The 21,677-nt window shown below is 38.1% G+C and overlaps 1 protein-coding gene and 1 long non-coding RNA gene across 2 annotated transcripts; both read left to right on the forward strand.

Annotated features, from left to right (window-relative positions):
- Positions 1–96: 96 nt before the first annotated feature.
- LOC131787426 (neuronal pentraxin-2-like) lies at positions 97–1,935 on the forward strand. The gene is made up of 3 exons (XM_059104535.2): positions 97–305; positions 427–557; positions 1,613–1,935. The coding sequence occupies exons 1-3, from the start codon at positions 148–150 to the stop codon at positions 1,861–1,863; spliced, it is 540 nt and encodes a 179-aa protein (XP_058960518.2). The 5' UTR covers positions 97–147; the 3' UTR covers positions 1,864–1,935.
- Positions 1,936–10,241: 8,306 nt separating this feature from the next.
- On the forward strand, positions 10,242–19,916 carry LOC136279410 (uncharacterized). Its single transcript, XR_010716839.1, has 3 exons — positions 10,242–10,353; positions 11,200–11,372; positions 19,844–19,916. It is a non-coding gene; the product is annotated as an uncharacterized lncRNA (long non-coding RNA).
- The last annotated feature ends 1,761 nt before the right edge of the window (positions 19,917–21,677 follow it).

A 21,677-nucleotide genomic window follows, 5' to 3' on the forward strand; every position in this document is an offset into this window, starting at 1 on the left:
AGTATTATGATGTAAAAATAATCATGGTACAATCAGAGAAGAAAGCGGCGTTAACAAATAAAAAAACTGAGTAATTCTTCAGTTGCACTCTACGCTCTACAATTTCCGCAGAGAGGAACCAGTGATTACGTCATCGTCACACGTGGCATGCCAAACCTGGCAGCTGTAACGGTTTGTCTGTGGATGAAAACCGCTGATACTAGAAATGAAGGAACACTCCTGAGCTATGCTGTATCTGGAGAAAACAACGAGCTTCTCCTGACTGACTATAGACTATTTAGGATCTTCATCAACGACCATGGAAGGTTTGGGTATTTCATCTGAAGTTTTGTCCTGTTATTAATCCCAACAGTTATTTTGATTTAATGTTGCTGTAAACTTTAAAATACTCAAAGTACACTTCTCGCGTTTTGCTGCTAATTTTAGTGGTTCTACTTCTGTATCCGCCAATGATGGAAAGTGGCATCATATCTGCCTAACATGGGAGAATACCAATGGATCATGGAAATTATTTCTAGATAGTTCGGTTGCCGCTTCTGGCAAAAGTCTCCAAACAGGTAAATTCTTCTTTTAGTAACGGTCCGTACAATAGTATTACATGTTAAGTGTGCGTAACTGCTAATACGAGGCCGCCGAAATGACATAACCGCTAGGATTCCACAAGATTGATTTGAATAAACGAAGTACAAAGTACACGTAGACTTAAAAGTAGTTATAGATAGACGAAGATAGACTCGTACTCCATACAAAACAAAGCTTAAACATCTCTTAAAGCTGTTTCGTTAAATACGGTCAGTTAAAAGGTTGTTTTCTTCAGAGAAGCTACCTAAACCAATGTTTGCTGTTGACTATTGAATGTTGTCAGCTACTTGAAACCTATGGTAAATTCAGTTTTTTTAGTTCTCTGTTTCTGATTTCACTCCGAAAAACCCAGTTTGCATTTACATTTTAACGGACACTGTAAGCGAATCTCCCTGAGAGGAAACTGCGTAAAATTGTCGCGGACGCTAACCGCAAATAATTGCGTTGTGAACTAAACTGCCTTGTGCGGAGAAGAAACGATTAATGAAAAATTCCCTCCTAAATGCTCTATTTGTGATTTGTAAGTAACGCTGAGAATAACCACCCTAAGAAGCTGAAAAAGGCGAAAGAAGACTAAGGATACTCGAGAAACCGAGAAATGCGCAAAACAAGGAAAATCTATCAGACAAACTCTGACGAGGTAATGATCACTGATGCCAAAAAATAAATACTTGAAAAACATGCAAAAACCTTGACAAAAATGCACGTAACTGTGATGGTAAAATTACTTGATAAATGATTGTGAAATTTATCACTTAAATGCTACAGTGTACGTGATGTTAGTCACTTAAAGATAAAGTGCGTAGTTCCCAAAGAGTAATGCGGAGGTTGGAACAAACAGAGCAACATGACTCACTTATTCGGTAAATTATTGATTAGGAAAATTAAAATAAAGGAAAGAATGTACTCACTTTTCAGCTTTTTATCATTTCCTTCAGAGATTTTCTTAATCAAAGCAAAAGATAAAGTTGAATCTTTTTTAACTGGTGAATTTATCTTTTTCCTTAATTTCCTGTTAATGTCCCCACAGGTCACATGATTCGTGCAAATGGATCCCTGGTACTAGGGCAGGATCAAGACTTAAAGGGGGGAAAATTTGAAGCCCATCAATCTTTCATCGGTGAAATGACAGGTGTCAACATTTGGGATCACGTCATAAAAGACCAAGAAATCGCACGCATGTCAAAGTCGTGCCTGACAGGGGTGGGCAACGTGTTTCAGTGGCGCGAGTTCAAAGCTCACATCAAGGGTTCAGTGAAGATAATTAAGCCATCGTGCTGAAGTGAAAACATCCATGATATGATTTGTGAACATTGTGAAGGATGTTACATTAAAAACAACCTTTGAAAACTCTTTGTTGATAATCTGATGTGTGCCCGCATCTTTTCTTTTTTCATCCTACCAATGAGTGTGGAAAGTAACTCGGGAATGTCTTGATTTGGTTTTCCTATCAACTGATGAGATGCAAAACAAAAACCATTCGCACCGTGAAGACGTGTTTTCTCGTGCCATAAACAGTTTGCCTGTTTTACCGTCTCCTTTTATGTTTCTGTCGGTTTTTTAATATCATTGTTGTTCTCGCTGGTTGAAAAGTTGCAAAGTTGCAAAATGCAAACTTCCGAACGCATGATGAAGATATTGCACACTCCCTATTTGGCCATTTTGCCGACTTCCCTTGGATAAAATAACAAATAACTTGCTCAATTTTTGTTATGAAAATGAGCTTACTTAGACTTTGATTCTCTGCGAGATACTTTGATGATTTTGATTTTGATTACGCAATAAAGCACCATTATCATTGCATACACCAACGACAGCAATAGTATCGAGGTTAAAATATTTGGCCCTTATTATGCGCATGGGTAAGGTAGCGCACGGTTATTCTTTTTAGTGTAGACAGAAGACATTTAAATCGTTCTTTTTTTAAATATTAATTGGAAACTTCTGGTGCGTTACGTTTGCATGTTTCGCCCTAATAACATGGATTAGCCTTTACATAGAGCTATTCGTTTTTTTTGTGAAATTATATATATGAAAGCTCTATTAATCAAATGTTTTGGGCCTCTTTTTGTACATGATGCTATACTGCTACAATTTTGACATATTCTTAACTATACTTATGATTTCCTTGTTAACATATTGTAAAGTTACACGTTTGTTGTTTCTGATTTATCAAAGACAGATTATTATTATAATTACTATTATTATTATTATTATTATTATTATTATCATCATCATCTTTATTGTTGTTATTATTAAACATGTGCAGTCTGACTCATTCAATTCAAGGTGACCCCTACAGGTGCTAAAGTTCGGCACAATCTTATAAAATGAACTCGAATATGTTGGCTATTTCCTAAAAAATGGTGAGGCGGCCCTCAAAGGTTATCGATTATCTAATACCTTAATAATTTTGGAGGGTAGGAACATGTTTATCGTGGATATGACATTTCATGACGCCTATGTTCGCATCTAATTTATTTGAACAACGCTTGACTGTCGTAACGGGTTCAAAACACCATTCAAGTTTAAACTATAGGCCGTACTGAGGCTTTCTTATTGACTTAAAATGATAACCAGTATACAGGATTGATTTCTGTTTATTGACGGGCAACAAAACTCATTCAGGTTTTTCGACAAAACTTTCTTCAGTGCAATTAATAAATCAGGAACTTTGAATAAAAGTAAACGATAGATCGCCCACTGAAAACTTTATAATTAATGAACAACTCTAGTGAACGAATAGCTGTTTTGTTTGACATCATAAGCATGCATTATTGTCGTCTCGAAAAAACTTAAAACTTGTTTAGTTGACATTTGTCAAAATACATTGTGATTAATAAATGTTCCCTTAGTTTATTTCATGACTCAGCCTTATTGAGGACTTCTTTCTGCCGCCATGTTCGCTAAAGAGTCGCTTGGTTTTTATCTTTTCTTGATATTTGTGGCTGCTTCTCAATACTTTTTTACAACTCACTGCTTCGTTCGGGCTTTTTTTTGTGATGTTGTAGATTTAATGGCAGCAAAAATGACCTACGATTCGAGATAAGGGAAGGTTCTATTATGAAAAAGCCGGTCCGCGCTGCAAACGTTTGTCTAGTGCAAGATGAAATTGCATGCATACTGCTGTACTGCGCTACAGGTCTACCTTGAAGGTATGCTGAATGGATGTCAGTGGTTTCATAGGTGTACCGAAGTGCAGTAGTTTTCAAAGAAGTTTTTCATAGCCTTTTTAACAATTAGACTGAGTTCCGAGTTTTCTCAATATGCAAATTGATCCACTGTGTTTCTGCTGGAGAGAAAGTATTAAATAAAAAGGCTGGTCTTAACTGTTTTACTGTAGGGAAACAAGTATTTTTTGCACGTAACACACGTTGTTTTTGACACTGGCACACTTTTGGAGCAAATATACAAACAATCCTGTTCGTTTCTTTGTGACTGATGTGAAGCAAAAGACACAGCTTTTACAGTTCTATCTTAATTCCAGTTGGATTCAAACGATAAAACAGTTTGTGAATATAGCCTGTGATAACTCATTTTAAGCCTCCCTCTTTTACTTCTGGCTCAGAAGATAATAAAAAGGTTATGAATTACAGATGTCAGATTTATGTAAAAGCAGTCTTGTACAGGGAACCATCGCAACAAGAGTTCTGCTTGTCGGTGGATAACTGACAAAACGTACAGTCGAACTGTATTAAGCAGCACTGTATGAAGCGGTCACCCCGCATCAAGTGGTCGGTGTTCAAAGACCCGAGAGTTTTGTTTGCCCCTTTGTATCATTTTCAGCTCTATTAGGCGGTCACCCCATTTTGATATGAATAAATCGCACAGATTTCAACATGTGAATTTCCATCAAATATTTAGTTCTGTAAAACAAAGATAGATACAATTTAGGTACAATTTGCGACGACTTTTCGCGCATATTTGGGGCGTTCCAATAGTCTTACAAAATGAAATTAAGATTAAACGACTTCAGAGAATCTAAAAGTTAAAACGAAAGGAAAATACAAAACTATACAATGTCTTGGTAATTGGGGGGTGGATCCTCGTGCAGAAAATAAAGTCGTAAAATCTGTTAACTCTATACTAACCTTATGGCCGGCGCCGACCACGTGTCGATTAACAGCAAAGTGACGATTAACAAACTACAAAAGATCAATTATAAAGGTGAAAGCAGGTATGAGTATCTTAGAAAAGTTTGGTTTACTTGCCAAATGATAAACTTTCCTCGCCACCTCAGTCCCCCCTTAAAACGCGACAGTTGACAAAGCACATTGTCCTCTACAACTTTTTCTTCTTCGATTCCGAAGATTCCTTTGTTTGCCTCAGGAGTTTTGCTAAACAAATAAGGATATCCGCCTTAACACGACAGATCTCATGACTAAATATCCAAGTGGTTACGCCACTTCACTGGTTACGCATTCTCGTAAAATTTGTGTTACGCGATGATCGCTTACCTCATGTAGCTTGACACGTACTGTAAACTTCACAAAAAATAGGCAGTCGATGACTGCATATAGCTTACTGCACCTGTTATTACTTAGAATACCATATTTAACCGCCCTGAAACGACACTAGAAATTACTCACAACTCAAGATATAGTGCAACCAAAAATGCAAGCTCCGCGATGAACGAAACAAATATATTATTAGTATAAATATAATATGCTAACACATTGACACCTGAACCACCCGTAACTGCCCCTACCTCCCTTACTAAGTAGAATTTTTGTCCCCAAACTTCCTCTATCGTTAGGAGATAAAAAAAACCAATCAGAATCCTTCGTTTGCAAAAATATGTTGATGGCTTTAGGGGGTATTAAAGGGGCATTATTCTATGCGTTCACTCTAAATGATCAAATATTTGAAAATGAAACGGCCGACCTTCAAAATATTTAAGTCGGATTTTTCGTTCCTTTGCGATCGAGTTAGACCTTGTGGAACTCAGCATATAAAGTAGGAATGCTACAGAATACTCTGTTTGGAAAATAATGGACGTCAAGGTCTTAAAGGTGACAGAACAAACTCTCGAGTCAACGACACAACGGTTCTCTAAAGCGATGCGAATTGTGGCTGTAAACCGAATACCCAACTTTCGAAATTCAAGCAGGGCCTAGCGACAATTTGACGACTCCATTGGTCGGTAAATATTACGTGTTCAAAAAGTATTGTTTAATAGAAGATTTTACGTCAAATTGTAGTACTTTCAGAAATTTCATCATAACGCTACGCAATTTCTTGCCGTGAAGTCAACGAAACAACGATCTAAGCATGATGAATTTTACGGCGTGGGTTTTGTGCACGTAAGAAATTCGAACGTTTTTCGCTTATAACAGCAAATCAAGAATTGTTTTGAATAAAACTGTCGTCCCGAAATATCTCTTGGTCATCATCGGCAGAAATATTAGACAAGATGGCGGCCGCGCTTGCGCATTTCGTCCATAATGGCGTCCAAATAATATAAGAAACTGTATGAAAATTTGTAAAATTTCTAAAATAAAACAATCATGAGCTCATGGTCCCGTCTGCTCTCGATCGAGACAGTATTCATCAAACCTCACAGGGACTCGATAAATAAAAACCACTTACTTCCTGAGCCAGTTCTTTTGTCATTGATCATTGACCAAGGTCGCCATACAGTTCTTCAAAATCCGTCGTTCTCCATCCCAAACACTCGCCTATTACAGGAAAGTGCATCAATAAAGTCAACTGCTCTCGATCGAATTGACTGCTACAGAGTTCGAAGCGTCCAAATATCCTGTAAAATTGCCATTTCCTCCCATCAAAAAAGTTCCCAACGCGCCAGAATATCCCCTATTTTCCATGTTGAGTAAGTGACGAGACGCCATGTTGAAAACTATGACTGAAACATTTAAACACGAGCAACGTTGATCTTCGAATCGTCGGCCCTATTTGTTTATGATCTTGCAGGGAAATAAATGAGTTCTCAGGTCCTTTTCGGAATAAAAATATGCCAGGCATTGAATGCAAATTCAGTGGTCTTAGCGCGAAAATTAAATTAAAGCAAATCAAAATTCGGACATCATGTCAACGCTCTGCCTCGAAAAATCCCAAAGATTTACTTGCAGGTCTTCTTTTCTTTTTCTTTTCATCAAATAGAAGATCTGCGGTGCTCAAATTGTATAACTCATGGTACGAAACACTCTTCTTTGCAGATCGAGCCGTGATCGCCGCCATACTGAATTCTCTTGATACTCTATTGTTCCGGAGTGTAATACGATATACCGCTGATAATTGTTAGTGTTCTCGAAATGTCCTTGATTTCTGGCGATGTTTTCCTCTTGCTTCCTATTTATAGATACCATGAAACTTGAGATTTTCTCACACACGAAAAAAATATGCATAATTCACTTTGAAATTTGATCCACATGCCTATTTGCACACATGCGAGAATATTTAGCGATTTTAATCTTTCATTTCGATTTTTGACTAAAATAATCAATCGCGGAACAAATAATCGCAGCAATACGACGGCTGAACTCCTTTGGGGTGGGCAAATATTTCCTTGGCGGTGCAAAGAATCGCAGCAATGCGACACAAAACCTGCAGGAGACAAAAAATTGCGATCACGATCGCTGACGCGAGATACGAAAATCGAACGATATTGGAGAAGACCGAACTGAATTCCGAGCATTATCCGCAGGTTTCCATTGTTATGGACATACGGAAGGACTTACACTCTGGATAGCATAGTATCTACGACTTCACAGAAGTCCGTAGATTCGAAAAGGAGTTAAGATCGGGGAATATCGGATCAAAATCGGCAGAGTTCATTGTGGGCTCGATTCCGTTGTTACACTCACTTACTCAGAAAGACACCATAGCAGTTTACGCCTCTTTAAGCAGTAAGCTACAAAAACCAATAAAGCATTACGTCATTTGTTGACACTCACTCTCTTACCGCTTTTGCAAGGTGTCTAGGTGTTACGCACTAGACACAATCAAAGTGCTCTGTGAGCAAACTCGTGAATTGACAGATGACTTATCTAATTTTTTGGATTATGTTTAAGGTTATCTGGTTTAGGGAATTTTGTGGTTGATTGTCATATTTAGAGTACGAGGAGTAGTTCAGTGTTCACTAATTTAGCAAAGAAACAAAGTAACGTTGGGATAAGAAGGCATTACAATTGAAATGATCATGCTATTACATTTGACAAGGGAGAATGATGTCATGTATTTTAAACATTTATTTTTTTTTTAGAGGGCACAGTAACGAATCCCGCAATCTGATTGGTTCTTTACCCGGTTGGTATTTTCCTATCCTGCCCACGGGCCACGGTAACGCTTTCGTGAGTCGCCGAGTACATCCCAACTTTCGTTGCCATTTTTCATAAATATATCTCGTTTTTCCGGCTGTGCAGTATTTTTAAGCAAACACATCGGTCACAACCTTAAGCCAATAAATAACTTATGAATCCTCTGTTTTCTCTGACTCAAATCACTTTGGTCGACAGAAAAATATTGGTTTCAGAATGGATTTGTATAAGCAATGGTGTCAATTACGTTGGTTGACAAGCGGCCTAAGAACCGTCTGCAGTTAATTTTAATCGTTCACAAAAAGTACATACTAAGTTAAAACGTGAAGTATTTGGTTACAGTTAAACTAAACGATGTAACTTTTATTAATTTAATATCTGAATTTTCTCAAACAATTTGTTCGCAGTAAAAGAGCGAGTGAAGTTTTAATTTAAGTTCTACAACTAATTCGTGCTCTCGGTGAGTCTTTCCAAGTCCGTTCAATTTGGACATTTGTACCGTGAATTGCACAATAGAAATTGAAGGAGTTCAATGAGAAAAGGCCGCATTAAATCCCCGTTTGTTTCGTTGGAGTGTGCCATTCGAATGTAGTTTTTTTGGAGGAAAGACCAGATTTACACACGCCATTGCAGCAAACAAACGAACAAACTCACAACTTCAAAATAACAAAAATTGAATTTACTCGCATTTACTTTCCTCGGCGTTTACTTAATGAACACAGGTAAATCTTCGTTCATGAATGAATCGTCGATAAGAGTGAATAATACTTTCCGTTAGATCATTGACCGTTTTTGAAGAAAACGTTGTCGTTACAGTCCAAGCCAAACCAGTTCCGTTGTTTTTCAAATGTTCTTGCGCTTTTTTATTTCTTATACGCTCCCTAATTGACAGGTGTAAGATTGTGACAGATACTTGTAAAAATAATGTTTCAAAGTTTGTTTGGAAGCCTTTTAAATCACCTTTATCGTTACGGAAATGAAAATGTTTCGGTGAGGCATCTCTTTTTAATTTGTATCACCTCTATTTTAACTACCATTTACTCGCTCAAAAATTGTTCAGTTTATGAAAGATCTTGCCATATTTACAGCCCTAAATCATTCGGGTTCTTTCGGAAAGAATTTCGTCAAGTTAAAAAAAAGAAGTTATTTACCGGCTAAGGGGTCGGTCCGTACGGTGAAAAACTGTGACCTCGGTCTTGAAATGTTTTTCACCATACGGACCCCCCAGCCGGCAAATAACATACATATATCATTTGTGTTTCTGTTTCAATAGAAAAGGTTGGAAGTAAATGTGGGTGAAAAGTGAAATTTACTGTCTATCATTGTAAATATTGGAAAATCAAGGCAATACTGTCTTAACGAGAAAAAATTAATGATTCCCTCTTTATCAAATGAGACAAACGGGAACGAGTTTTGAGTGACATAACTATATAAGCCAAGACTGCCACCGACATTTTGGATTTCCACCTGGGTAGATTTTGGTCACGTGCTAGGCAACGTATGATCAAGAACAAGATAGAATTTCATTTCAGGCCTATATATCCATTTTGTGGTGTATAAGTTTCGCATTTTGGTACGTAATATCTATTTACAATCTTCAAAATGTCTTGAAACTTAAAAGAAAATTGTTCTTTAAAAATTCACTGGAGATCGGTAGCTAAAATTGTTTGTTTAGGTGTTATTTGATTTTCGTGTTAACCTGTAATTTCGTCAGTCGCCGGCACCTTTTGTTGCTTCACACAGGAAAAACACATGATACGAAATACAATGATCGATTTAGTCCCCAATCTCACGCCATAACAGAAAAAGCTTTTGAACACCTGTAAAACTCCGAGCGCTTCGGAGTAAGTGATATTTTTGATGAATCTTTGGATTGTTTTCAAGTTCAAGGATTGTAAATAACAATCTTATGGAAAACGAAGGTTGTTCTCTTATTTCAGTGTGAATCCTCGCACGCCTGCCAGTCGCTAGCGCCGCTTGTTGAAACTGAAACGAAAAAAAATAAACTCTTCTAAGATTATCATTGGCTTCTTTTTCACCTCACCACTGTTCTTAGCAACAAAGGTCGCCATTTCGTTTGTTTATTACTCGCCAAAAACTATCAAATGCACTCAAAAGCCTAAAATTGAAAAAAAGTTTACAGGAATCGACCAATCGAGCGAGCGAGCGAGTGCCATTCTCCACATCATATCTGCAACTCGCTCTTGCGCATGCGCGCAAGTAACGAGTTAAAAATGACGAAATATTCATTTCAGTTTCATATCTGCACGTGATTCAACTCTTTTCCTGAATGGTCCAGTCCTAAGAAAACATCCATCACGTGATATCGGTATGGTTTCTCGAAATGGTTCGATGATGAAATACATATGTAACCACTGCAGCTAGAATTCGGGGATAAATTCCATTTTGAACACGAGATATACGGTTGAATCTTGACCTTGCACTTGAAAGCTTGTATATATTTTGTCATTTCACTCCAGAATCAGTACCTCAGGTTGGTTTTGAATTTTCCTTGCGTTATTTGCAAAATATTTAATTAAGTTGGCTTTGCTGTCCTTGATTCGCAGTTAAATGTTTAATGTTATGTTTTGTTATGTTTTTTGCAACTATGAAAAAACTGTCTTACTAGGGGAACTATTCGCAAAAACAGTATGTTAGTATCGCATTCAGTTGTCTAGCTTTTTTAAAATCGAATCCAATGAGCGGCATTAGAGGATTTTGGCGGAATGACTTGCCAATGAAGATTTTAGCCAACTTGGATCATCTGTGATACGTGACTCAAACTTCTGTATTACCAATATAAAGCAGGCGAATGCTGTGTCAGTATAAAGGACTGTTGGCCGCACAGTGTCGGTAATTTGATACGTTAATCTTTTATAACACAGCCAAAAGAATGACTGGTTCCGTTTCACATCAACTTTCGATCAGAAGAAAAAAGAAAAACATCAGCGAAAGCAACACCTTAGCCGCCCCCTGCACTAGAAAAAATAGTATCAATTCTCCAAGCCTGTCAACAAGTTATGCCGACATTCACCTGGAAGAATTTCGGATTTTGAAAAATTTAATGCCTGCTTATGTTAGGAGTGAAGAGTTAAAACTCTTTGCGAAAGTGGTACACGACGTTTGCAATTGTCGTTTCGATTCTTGGATATACAAACGGCAAATAGTGAAATTTGTATAAAAAAATGTTGACTTAATACTTTCATTTTCAAATGCGAAAACTACATACAGAACTCGAAATTTTTCACCAACCTGCGATCAGGAATCCTTTTTTGTTGTATTTCCTTTTGGTATTGCGTACGTTTAATAAAACCAAGGTAAACATTTCGTTACGTTTCAGAATGGAACCATTGTGTATTGATGAAGAACAGCGACAGAAGACTAACAGGGGGTGGGTAAGAGCTACACACTGGAAGATCGCTTGTTTGCTCACCATGGCTGTCTTGCTGGTCCTGTTATTGTTATTTATCACGCTGTATGTTTCAGGACAAAGGCTATGCGGGGCACAGAAAGGTAAGACATACGTTTGAGGAAGGATGTTTATGTGCAGTTATGGTGAAGGACGATTAGGGAAAAAAAGATAAAAGACCCTTATATGTAATCTTCTTTCGTGGAGAATATATATATGACATTTATCATATTCCTCATTCAGTATGTGCGCTATTAGTGATCAATTTAGCGGGTCGTATTTCACTGTGCAGCCAGCTTCGAAGGGGCTATAACTCCAAGCAGAAAAGCTCGGTCCGTACTAACCTCGGTTAGAAAGAGATAATTCTAGATGTATGAAAAACAAATTTCTGGAGTTTGACTGGTAATCAGCCTTCTCATATATTGCTCAATTTGGTTCCGCGATGCGCACCAGATGTGTCAATCTGATCTTTTAATATCCAATGAAAATCAAGCAGAGTGGTTCTTGCTAAGAAGGTTAACTTACCTACGCCACGGCGGAATCATAGTCGTAGTTATGTTTACATACAAATCTGCAAATCACCTATGCTCAAAGACGTGGATATCGCATGTGGTGCATGATACGCCACATAACAGCACAAAGAGAGAGATCACTTGCCATGGTTTCCTCACAAACGTTTCTTTATTAGAGTTTTTGGTATCAAAACGTTCGTCGAGGAAACCGTTTCGAGCAGGCGAGTGAAAGATTTACACGGCGATGTGAAATCACTCTTATGAAGTCGCAGAAAATACACCGTATTTGGGGTCCATACATATTTCTATTTCAGAAGCCACGGTAAAGAATCCTGCAATCTAATTGGTTCTCTACCCGATCAGTATTTTCCTATCTCTGCCCACGAGCCAAGGTAACGCTTTCGTGAGTCGCCGAGTACATCCCTACTTTCATTTTTCATAAATATATCTCGTTTTTCCGGCTGGGCAGTATTTTTAAGCAAAGACGTTGGTCACAACCTCAAGCCGATAAATATCTTATTAATCATCTCTTTCCGCTCTCTCAAATCACTTTGGTTGACAGAAAAATATTGGTTTTAGAATGAATTCGTATTAGCAATAGTGTCATTACGAGACAAGCGGCTTAAAACCCGTCTATAATTAATTTTAATCGTTCACAAAAAGTACCTAGAAAGTTAAAACACGAGGTATTTGGTTAAAGTTGAACTAATCGATGGAACTTTCATTCATTTAATATCTGAATTTTCTCAAACAACTCGTACGTGGTGAAAGAGCGAGCGAAGTTTTGATTTCAGTTTTACAACGCTCTTGGTGAGTCTTTCCAAGTCCGTTCAATTGAACACTTGTACCACAAATAGCACAACAGAAACTGGAAAAAAGGCCGCATTAAATCTTCTTGTGTCTCGTTGGAGTGTATCATTCGAATTTAGTTTTTGTGGAGGAAAGACCAGATATATACACGCCATTGCAACAAACAAACGAGCAAACTCTCACCACTTCGAAATAAAAAAATTTGAATTTACTTACTGTTACTTTCCTCGCTGTTTACGTAATGAACAGAGGTAAATCTTCGTACATGAATTAATCGTCGATGAAAGTGAATAATAATTTCCCTTAGATCATGGCCTGTTTTGAAGAAAACATTGCCGCAGCAGTCCTTGCTAAGCTAGTTTCGTTGTTTTTCAAGTGTGCGTGCGCTTTTTTCTTCCTTACGCGCTCCCTAATTGACAGGTGTCAGATGGTGACAGATACTTGCAAAGATAATGTTTCAAAGTTTGCTTGGAAGCCTTTTAAATCACCTTTACTATTACGCAAATGAAATTGTTTCGGTGAAGCATTTCTCTTTAATTTGCATCCCTCTATTTTAACTGCCATTTACTCGCTCAAAAACTGTTCTGTTTATGGAAGATCTTGCCGTATTTACAGCCCTAAATCATTCGGGTTCTTTCGGAAAGAATTTCGCTAAGTTAGAAAAATAAATAAATATATATTTACCGGCTAAGGGTCGGTCCGTATGATGAAAAACTATGACCTCGGTCTTGAAAATGCATGAGCCGAGCGCAAAGCGCGTGAGCCATCAGTCACAAAGGCGAAAACGAGGAACAGAAAGATAATGCACGGATCGAAAGGACGTGAGTTGTAAGTTATTTTTGTCTTATTTCCTCAGTGTGTCTTACCAAGAGAGGATAAAGTGGTTTCACCTGTTCTGTAACCGATTTTTATTCTCACAAAGCAGCTTTAAATGACGAAAGTAGAAAGCAATTCGAAACAGTCGGGAGCTCTTTTCACAGCACATTAAAAAGAAAACAAAATATTCAGACTCTTATTTTCTCTTATTTTGGCCATTCTCTCCATTTAAATTTTAGCGGGCAGTCCTGGAAATTTACACACCAAAAGATTGGCTTGTACTGCGCGCACATTATCTCAGGGACTATATCTTATCTCCCTTCTCAAGAAGTGTTTGGGTCAGCATCTGTTACGCTGATCAACCACTCGGTGGTGACGCATAAACAACTTCTTATCGCTGTTGGCAGTTCACAATTGCAATAATTACCCTTTCAGCTTCTTGTGGAAAGGAATTTTTAAGAGCTACTGTCAGCATCAGACAAACAGCGGCAAGTCGCCCAAACTTTGCTTTCACTCTTATTTTCATAATTTGTAGCCCAATATGTCCTTATAATTGTGGTGTAGTTTTTTTGTGAAAATATATTTTAAAAGAAAAGGGATGGTTAAAAAGTTACTCTAAAAATTTCCTTGTGCATTTGTGTTGTTCTATCTTGAGACGAACTCAAAGTCCGGCAAAATTTACTAGCTGGCGACTATGAAATATAGATGGTGTGCCTACTTGTCGCCACCGTTTACTGGCATAAATCACTACAATTTGTAAAAAAAATCTAACCTAACACTCTTACATTGTTTATTTATGATTTTATGAGCTATTTTGATGATCACGTTATCCCCTCCACATTGTAGCCAGATTTGAGTTCCAGTTTTCGTATATTCTCCATCTTATTATATCAGTTGCATGACAAGCGTGACACATAAAAATTCAAAGATGTATCAATCTCCGAAATACCAAGAGATGGGCTTTTTTCCTCTTTGCATGATATCTAGAAAAACCTTCCAGGAACTACTGCATTTAGAAAACTAAAGATCCATCAATGATTCCTTTGCCAGTACGACATAGACTTCAAACTAGACCCTGTGAGCAGGGTAACTGGGATACCTGAATGGTACTGGATCCTTGGAATCAAGTGTAGTGATACTGCGGGTGTCGGATTAGCATTGGCAGAAATATTGGACAAGATGGCGGGCGCACTTGCGCATTTCGCCCATAATGGCGTCCAAATAATATAGGAAACTATATGGAAATTTGTAAAATTTCTAAAATATAACAATCAGGACCTCATGGTCCCGTCTGCTCTCGATCGAGACATATTCAGTATTGATTCTGCTATTCATCAAACTCACAGTGACTCGATAAATAAAAACACTTACATCCCGAGCCAGTTCTTTTGTCATTGTTCATTGACCTAAGTCGCCATACAGTTCTTCAAAATCCGTCGTTCTCCATCCCAGACACTCGCCTATTACAGGAAAGTGCAGCAATGAAGTCAACTGCTCTCGATCGAATTGACTGCTACTGAGTTCGAAGCGTCAAAATATTCTGTAAAATTGTCATTTCCTCCCATCAAAAAACTTCCCAACGCGCCAGAATATTCCTAATTTTCCATGTAGAGTAAGTGACGAGACGCCATGTTGAAAACTATGACTGAAATGGTTAAACACGAGCAACGCTGATCTTCGAATCATCGGCCATATTTGTTTATGCTCTTGCTGGGAAATAAATTAGTTCTCGGGTCCTTTTCGGAATAAAATATGCTAGGCGTTAAATGCAAATTCAGTATGCTTGGCGCGAAAATTTAAAGCAAATCAAAGCAAAGCAAAGCAAATCAAAATTCTGACATCATGTCATTGTAACCTTCAAAGGTTACTACTGTAGCGGAGAAGACAATCCGAACGCACAATATAAATCACGGTTTAATCAAATGAAGTACGCAATCAAAATTAAAAACGAAATAAGGAGATCGGTGTGAAATCACAGATGAAGAGGGCGAAGTAAAGTTAAAGATAGCGTGGTTACGATTGATGGTAACGTTGTAGCTGAATTGTGTGGTTCGAACTAAAAGAAAATGCAGCAGAAACTAAACGAAGAAAATATCCGTGAGAACGTAACACTAGCCTAATTAACAATAAAGCGATTAAAAAGTGAACTGAAAGCGAGAAATAAATCGATATACGTATCCAAAAAAAGAAAAGGAAATATCTAAATGTGAAATAAAGGAAAACTTACTTTGGTCTAGCTCCTAAAGATTGTAGATGAATCGCCGATAGCGGATCGTACATGAATAGCAGAGAAAATTGGTTGCGTCGACAGCAACTTATCGCGATGAAATATGAAATACAATATCTGGTACATGTGCTTAAATGAAACTGATTGCAATAGAAACTTATTAAGTAATAATCATTAACCAACGAAGAAATAATAAACCGGAACAAACCTAACAGAAAAGTATACAAGTTACGCGTTTCGAAACTAACAGTCATCGCTCTGCCTCGAAAAATCCCAAAGATTTACTTGCAGGTCTTCTTTTCTTTTCTTTTCATCAAATAGAAGATCTGCGGTGCTCAAATTGTGTAAGTCATGGTACGAAACACGCTTCTTTGCAGATTGAGCCGTGATCGTCGCCATATTGAATTCTCTTGATACTCTATTGTTCCGGAGTGTAATACGATATACCGCTGATAATTGTTAGCGGGCTCGAAATGTCCTGATTTCTGGCGATGAGTAGATTGAATAGTGAGCTCAAGTCTGGCCAAGGGCATACACCTATTTCAAAGTATAGGCATGCTATGCATGCAAGAGTTTTTTTTTGTAGGGTGGGTGGATTACTTGAAACATTGTATTTAACTGGTCTACATTCTTACAAAAGAAAAGAAGAGTATTAACGTGGAAAAGAACGAAAATGGCGAATTACCTCACACACAGTAGTTGTGGTAGATTATGTGGTTGTGCGAATAAATGTAACCAAAATAACTGTATTGGTGCCACAAATACCTGTTAGTACAAAATGCAGACAGCAGACGGACACAAAATATAGACTGGAGAGTGCAGAGTGGGTACAAAATGCAGGCTGAGAATCGTCTTACAGCTTACCAAGCGTCACGCAATCGCTTTTCCGCGATCAGCCTTCATGAGTATTTGCACTATTGTGGAAAATTCCTGGCCCATTTCTTGATGAAAATCGATCGTAATATAATTTAAAGCCTTCAATATAGTCTTCTTACTTTGCGCGCGAGTTAGTTTGTGTAATGTTTGTACAAATTTTACCAACGTAATAAAAGTAGATGATTAAATTAAAGGTGATGGTAAAGCAAGCTTACAACGGCATAAATTGCTAGAAACTACAACGGATACACAGGGTATGCGTAAGTTTGATTGATTTTACGAGAAAAATTGTTCATATTCGAAATTTATCGTTGTAAATCGACCATATTTCGTTCCCTATACTATTCCTTATAACGTGTTCAAATTTCCAACGGTTCCTCTCGTAACTAACACCGAGTCACACAACGCGTGATGCGTTCATGAATTAATCGTTGGCTTTTTCTCGAGACGTGAGCTTGGGCCGCCTGTGACAAGACAATTGCGTAAACAATACTTAACATTATAACATTATACACAAAAAAACACAGGGTTTTGGATCACGTATTTATTAAAATGGAATATCCATACAACTACAACGAAAACAAACATAAGATTCACCTTCTGATCGTGAAATTATACCATTCGTACTGTTATCGTAGCTGCGTTCCTTACCATCAAGTGAATCCAACATGGCGTCTTTCTTCACAATCAGTTTGCATCCATTATAGTATGTTCTTCAGTCTCACGGTAGTAGTGTTGTTCAATAGAGATGCATAGAGTATAAGCCGTTTGGTTTCAGATTTCAGATTTGATTTTTACAACAATTGTACGTTTGCAACTAAGGCATGGCATACTTGGCATACAAGGCATTCAAGGCTTTCATGGCTTTCAAGCGTTCGCGACTCAATCCGTTCCAAATTACCGCTCAATAACATCTTTTAGTGTGGAATTGCCGCGAACAATACGCCTTGTGCATGCGTCTGTAAGTAATATGAGCGTTTTGCGCCATAATGCTCCAGGTGATCGCAATCCAAACACGTGAAATACAAAACAATTGATAAAGAGTTTTATAGGCAAAATCTCGTGGTTCGTCATGTGACCCAGCCCTGTCCGTGTATGATAACGGCAATCATCATCAAGATAACACTCGTGATCAGCATGTGAACACCTCATTGGAGCACAGTTAGTTATCATGGTGGGGCGGGCCCAATGACCACAGGGTACTATTGCGCAATTTTTCCTTTTTGTGGCGGAGGAAAAAAAAAAACGACAAAAAAACAAAGGCATTTTATGACTGGGCTACCACAGGTATCCCAGAAAAAAACAAAGGCTGTCTGATGGGCTACCACAGGTATCACAGTAAAAAATTCTCACCTTTCTCACGCATATGCGCCTTTGAGACCGTCGTGGATAAATTCTTCGCATCTATCAATATAGAATCCCTCGCTTTCGCGGTATTGAAGTTGTACTCATCATCAAAGCTGTCTGAAAGAAGCTCCTCGTCGGCATATTTAATTTTCTTTCTGGAAGAAACAACAGTTCATTAGAATCCAATCAGAGAGAGGATTTCATCTCGTGAGGTGGAAGGAGTTGAGGAGCGATTTCGTCAACAACAGGAGCGGTTTCTCAGGCTCTTCTTACTGTTTTCGCTTCCAGAAAAAATTATCTTTCTTTTCTTACCGTACATACATTACATCCAGATATACATAAGTTTTATTTATCCTCGGATCCAGTGTAGCTTACAACGAGTATCTCCGATCCTAATTACTAATTTTAAAAGTTACAGCAAGAACACGCTATAAAGAGAAAAAAAATTCATAAGATAATAATATAATAATAATAATCATTAAGATAATAATATAATGTAATTAATGTAATATTAACAGAAACCGTGCACTAACAGTTGCGCGGAAATTCACTATAATCTACAGTCTTACTAAAGTGGTCAGGGAGGGAGTTCCAGGTACTTAATAGATCAATAGCTAAAAGAATTTAGACCATATGTGGTTGTAAACGGCTTAGGAAGGGATAAAATATTGGTGCCCCTTAGGGAGTAAGCAGAGATCTTAGCTTTATCAGTTGTTTCAAATAGCACGGATATTTACCAAGATGGAGACAGTTGAATATACAATCATCATATTTTGTATCCTCCTGTTGGCTAAACCACACACACCTGCCTTGTCTAAAAGATCATCATAGTTTCGAGTCCCAGGCCTTTAAAACAAATCTTAAAATAGGTCTATTTAAGGTGTCCAGTGAAACAGAGTCCTCTGAATTACAAAAGTGCCATATGATGAACAGTAGTGAAAATGGGGTAACATAAACGTTTTATAAAGGCAAAACATAATGCGGTAGAAATAAGTTTGCCAAATCTTTTGAAGACACTGAACGGATTATTTATTTTTTTACATACAGAGGATATGTGTTCCTTGAAATTAAGTTCCTTATCAAGAATTATTCCAAAAAGTTCCCGGCATCTTGTGGTTGAGAAGGAGAAAGGGTAATCGGGTTTGCCAAGAACCATCCCGTGGTGTTTAGCGGGGTTGGCTTTCATCCCATGGCTTCGAACCATTTGTTTGCTATTGTACATCATGATGGATCCGCTGTTCCAAGGCTACTGGGTCTACGTCAGATGTGTGCAGTTGGCAGTCATCAGCATAAGTCTTTAGTTTTACAGACTTAATGTGAAAGATGAGGTCATTGCGGAACCTGTTGAAAAACATGGGTCCATCTGTCCCGTAGACAGATCTTCTTTTCTCTCCGACCATTTCGATAACTTTACCTCTGATTTATTGCTCTGTGTGAACATGAGTGTTGCATTCGACTGAAACTTACGTTCTATCCCATAATGATTTTATCCTTAGAAAAACTGTTCAAATAAGACTACATACAGTTTCTCATTTAATTCCGCCCGTTTGTAACATGATTGCCAGAAAACAGCCCAAACTACCATAAATCCCAAAATGCTTTTCTCGTTGCCATGGTCACCACGTAATTAGCTAGTGCGGGAATTTTAGATCACTTTAAAAGGTAAAAATAATGTAAATAAATAGGAAATGATTTTCCATAGTAAAATTAAATACCTAAAGCTACAAATTCTAAGAAAAACAAAAATCTGAGTTTTGGAGCAAATTTCAGGTTTACCCCGCCATATTGGGCTACAAAATAGAAAGTAGGAGAGATATCCAATTTGGGGCGACGCGCCACAATATTTCAATTTGTGCGATGGATGCTGACATCCTCTTCTTAGCTTCTTGCGTTTGAAACGTCTTAACGATGACCTGCATTTTCTCTTCTTTGTCCTTCATAAACAGTCAGTTTTTTTAACATCTTTACTTATCATGGCTGTCCATAGAAAAACTGGAATCAATAAACGAAGCCATCGAAGCTTTTTCCGAACGCCGGGACTGGCAAGACAAACAAATTGGGAGGATCTCGTAAGTTTGAATGTTACGAACACATCTCAAAGGCCAACGGTCTTGGAAATTCAAGGTATGTATATTTAGAACTTGTGGTGGTGTTCTTTAATGCGGTGTTGATTGGTGAAAAGGTCATAGCTGGTGTGGAGGTCGTTGTTGTCATACGTGTAGATGTGCCTGCTCTAAGTTGGTAAACCAGCCTTCCTTAGAAATCAGGTTAGGTCAAATGTGTTAACTCGTCTTGGGAAAACTGGGCGATTTAGCAAAACCTTACAGAACTTTAATGTTTGCATTACAGCTGCTGGAGTATGTGGGCCGCAATAGGAGGGGCTAGAAGCCTCACTGGGAAACCCGGTTTGTCTTTATCTCTGGCATTAAATGGGTAATCGCTGTCTTAAAAATCCCGTTCTATTTGTCGTGATTGTCTACGAAAAGAGGACTCAATGTACAAAGCTTTTGAAACATTGCCCAAACGTCTTGACTCACTGGACGTAAATATTGGAAGAAAACTGGCTTTAGTAAATGTCCATATCAAGAACGCATCTCAGTGGACAACTGCTTTAGAAATGCAAGGTATGCATTAAGTCGTGTATAAGCGTGTGTCTTGTTCAGCTACTCATCTTAATGTCTTTGAAGAAACTTAAGAAAGTGAACAAGCTATCGGAAGCTTTTCTAAAAGGTTTGATGGTTGAATTTCACAATTTTCTTACCAAAATCAGCCATTTTAGCTCTTTTTTTGTCGTGATGTCTACAGATAACCAGGACTCAATGTTCAAAGCCAGTGAAGCTTTGTCCAAGCACTTCGACTCCCGGGACACAAATCTGGAAAGAAAACTCGATTTAGTAAACATTAATGTTATGAACATGTCTGAAAGGCCGACTGCTCTTGGAAATGAAAGGTATGCATATTTACATTGATTTTCAACTTTAGCTGTATTGCTTTTGCTTTAATGCGGGTTGTGATTGGTCTATGAAGGAAACGGGGCCTCTCTCTCAACCAAGGAGATGCAAAAAGAGAAACAAGTCTGACTCATTGATGAACATTCTCCTTCTTGTGGCTGTTGACGTTGAGTCACCAGTCCCCCTTGTGACATCATTTTCCGGCCATGTTAACCTGTATTAGGTGGTCAGCCACGAAGAATGGCTGAATGTCCACAATGTTGCACAATTTTTCTTTGCACACCTATGTGTGTAATCAGCCATTTTAGCTTGTTTTTGTCGCGATTTTCTACAGATACCCAGGACTCAATGTTCAACGCTATTGAAGCTTTGTCCACACGCCTCAACTCCCTGGGCACAAATATGGAAAGAAAACTGGATTAGTAAACGTGAATGTATGAAATGTCTGAAAGGACGACTACTTTGGGAATGAAAGGTATGTATATTTATATTGATTTTCAACTTGGAATGTTATACTTTTGCTTTAATGCGGTTGTGATTGGTCTATGAAGGAAACTTGGGCCTCTCTCCAACCAGGAGATGCAAAACGTAAAAAAGTCTGACTCAATAATGGACATTTCTCTTCATGTGGCTGTTGACGTTGAGGCACCAAGCCTCCCGTGTGACTATCATTTCCGGCCATGTTACAACTGTATTAGGTGGTCAGCCACGAAGAATGGCTGAATGTCCACATTCCACAATTTGTCTTTGTACCACCTACGAGTGTAAGCAGCCATTTAGTTTTTTTTGTCGTGATTGTCTACAGATAACCGGACTCAATGTTCACAGCCATTGAAGCTTTGTCCAAACGCTTCGATCCCTGGACAAAAA

Source organism: Pocillopora verrucosa, chromosome 3 (assembly GCF_036669915.1).
Source record: "Pocillopora verrucosa isolate sample1 chromosome 3, ASM3666991v2, whole genome shotgun sequence".
Taxonomy (NCBI): domain Eukaryota; kingdom Metazoa; phylum Cnidaria; class Anthozoa; order Scleractinia; family Pocilloporidae; genus Pocillopora; species Pocillopora verrucosa.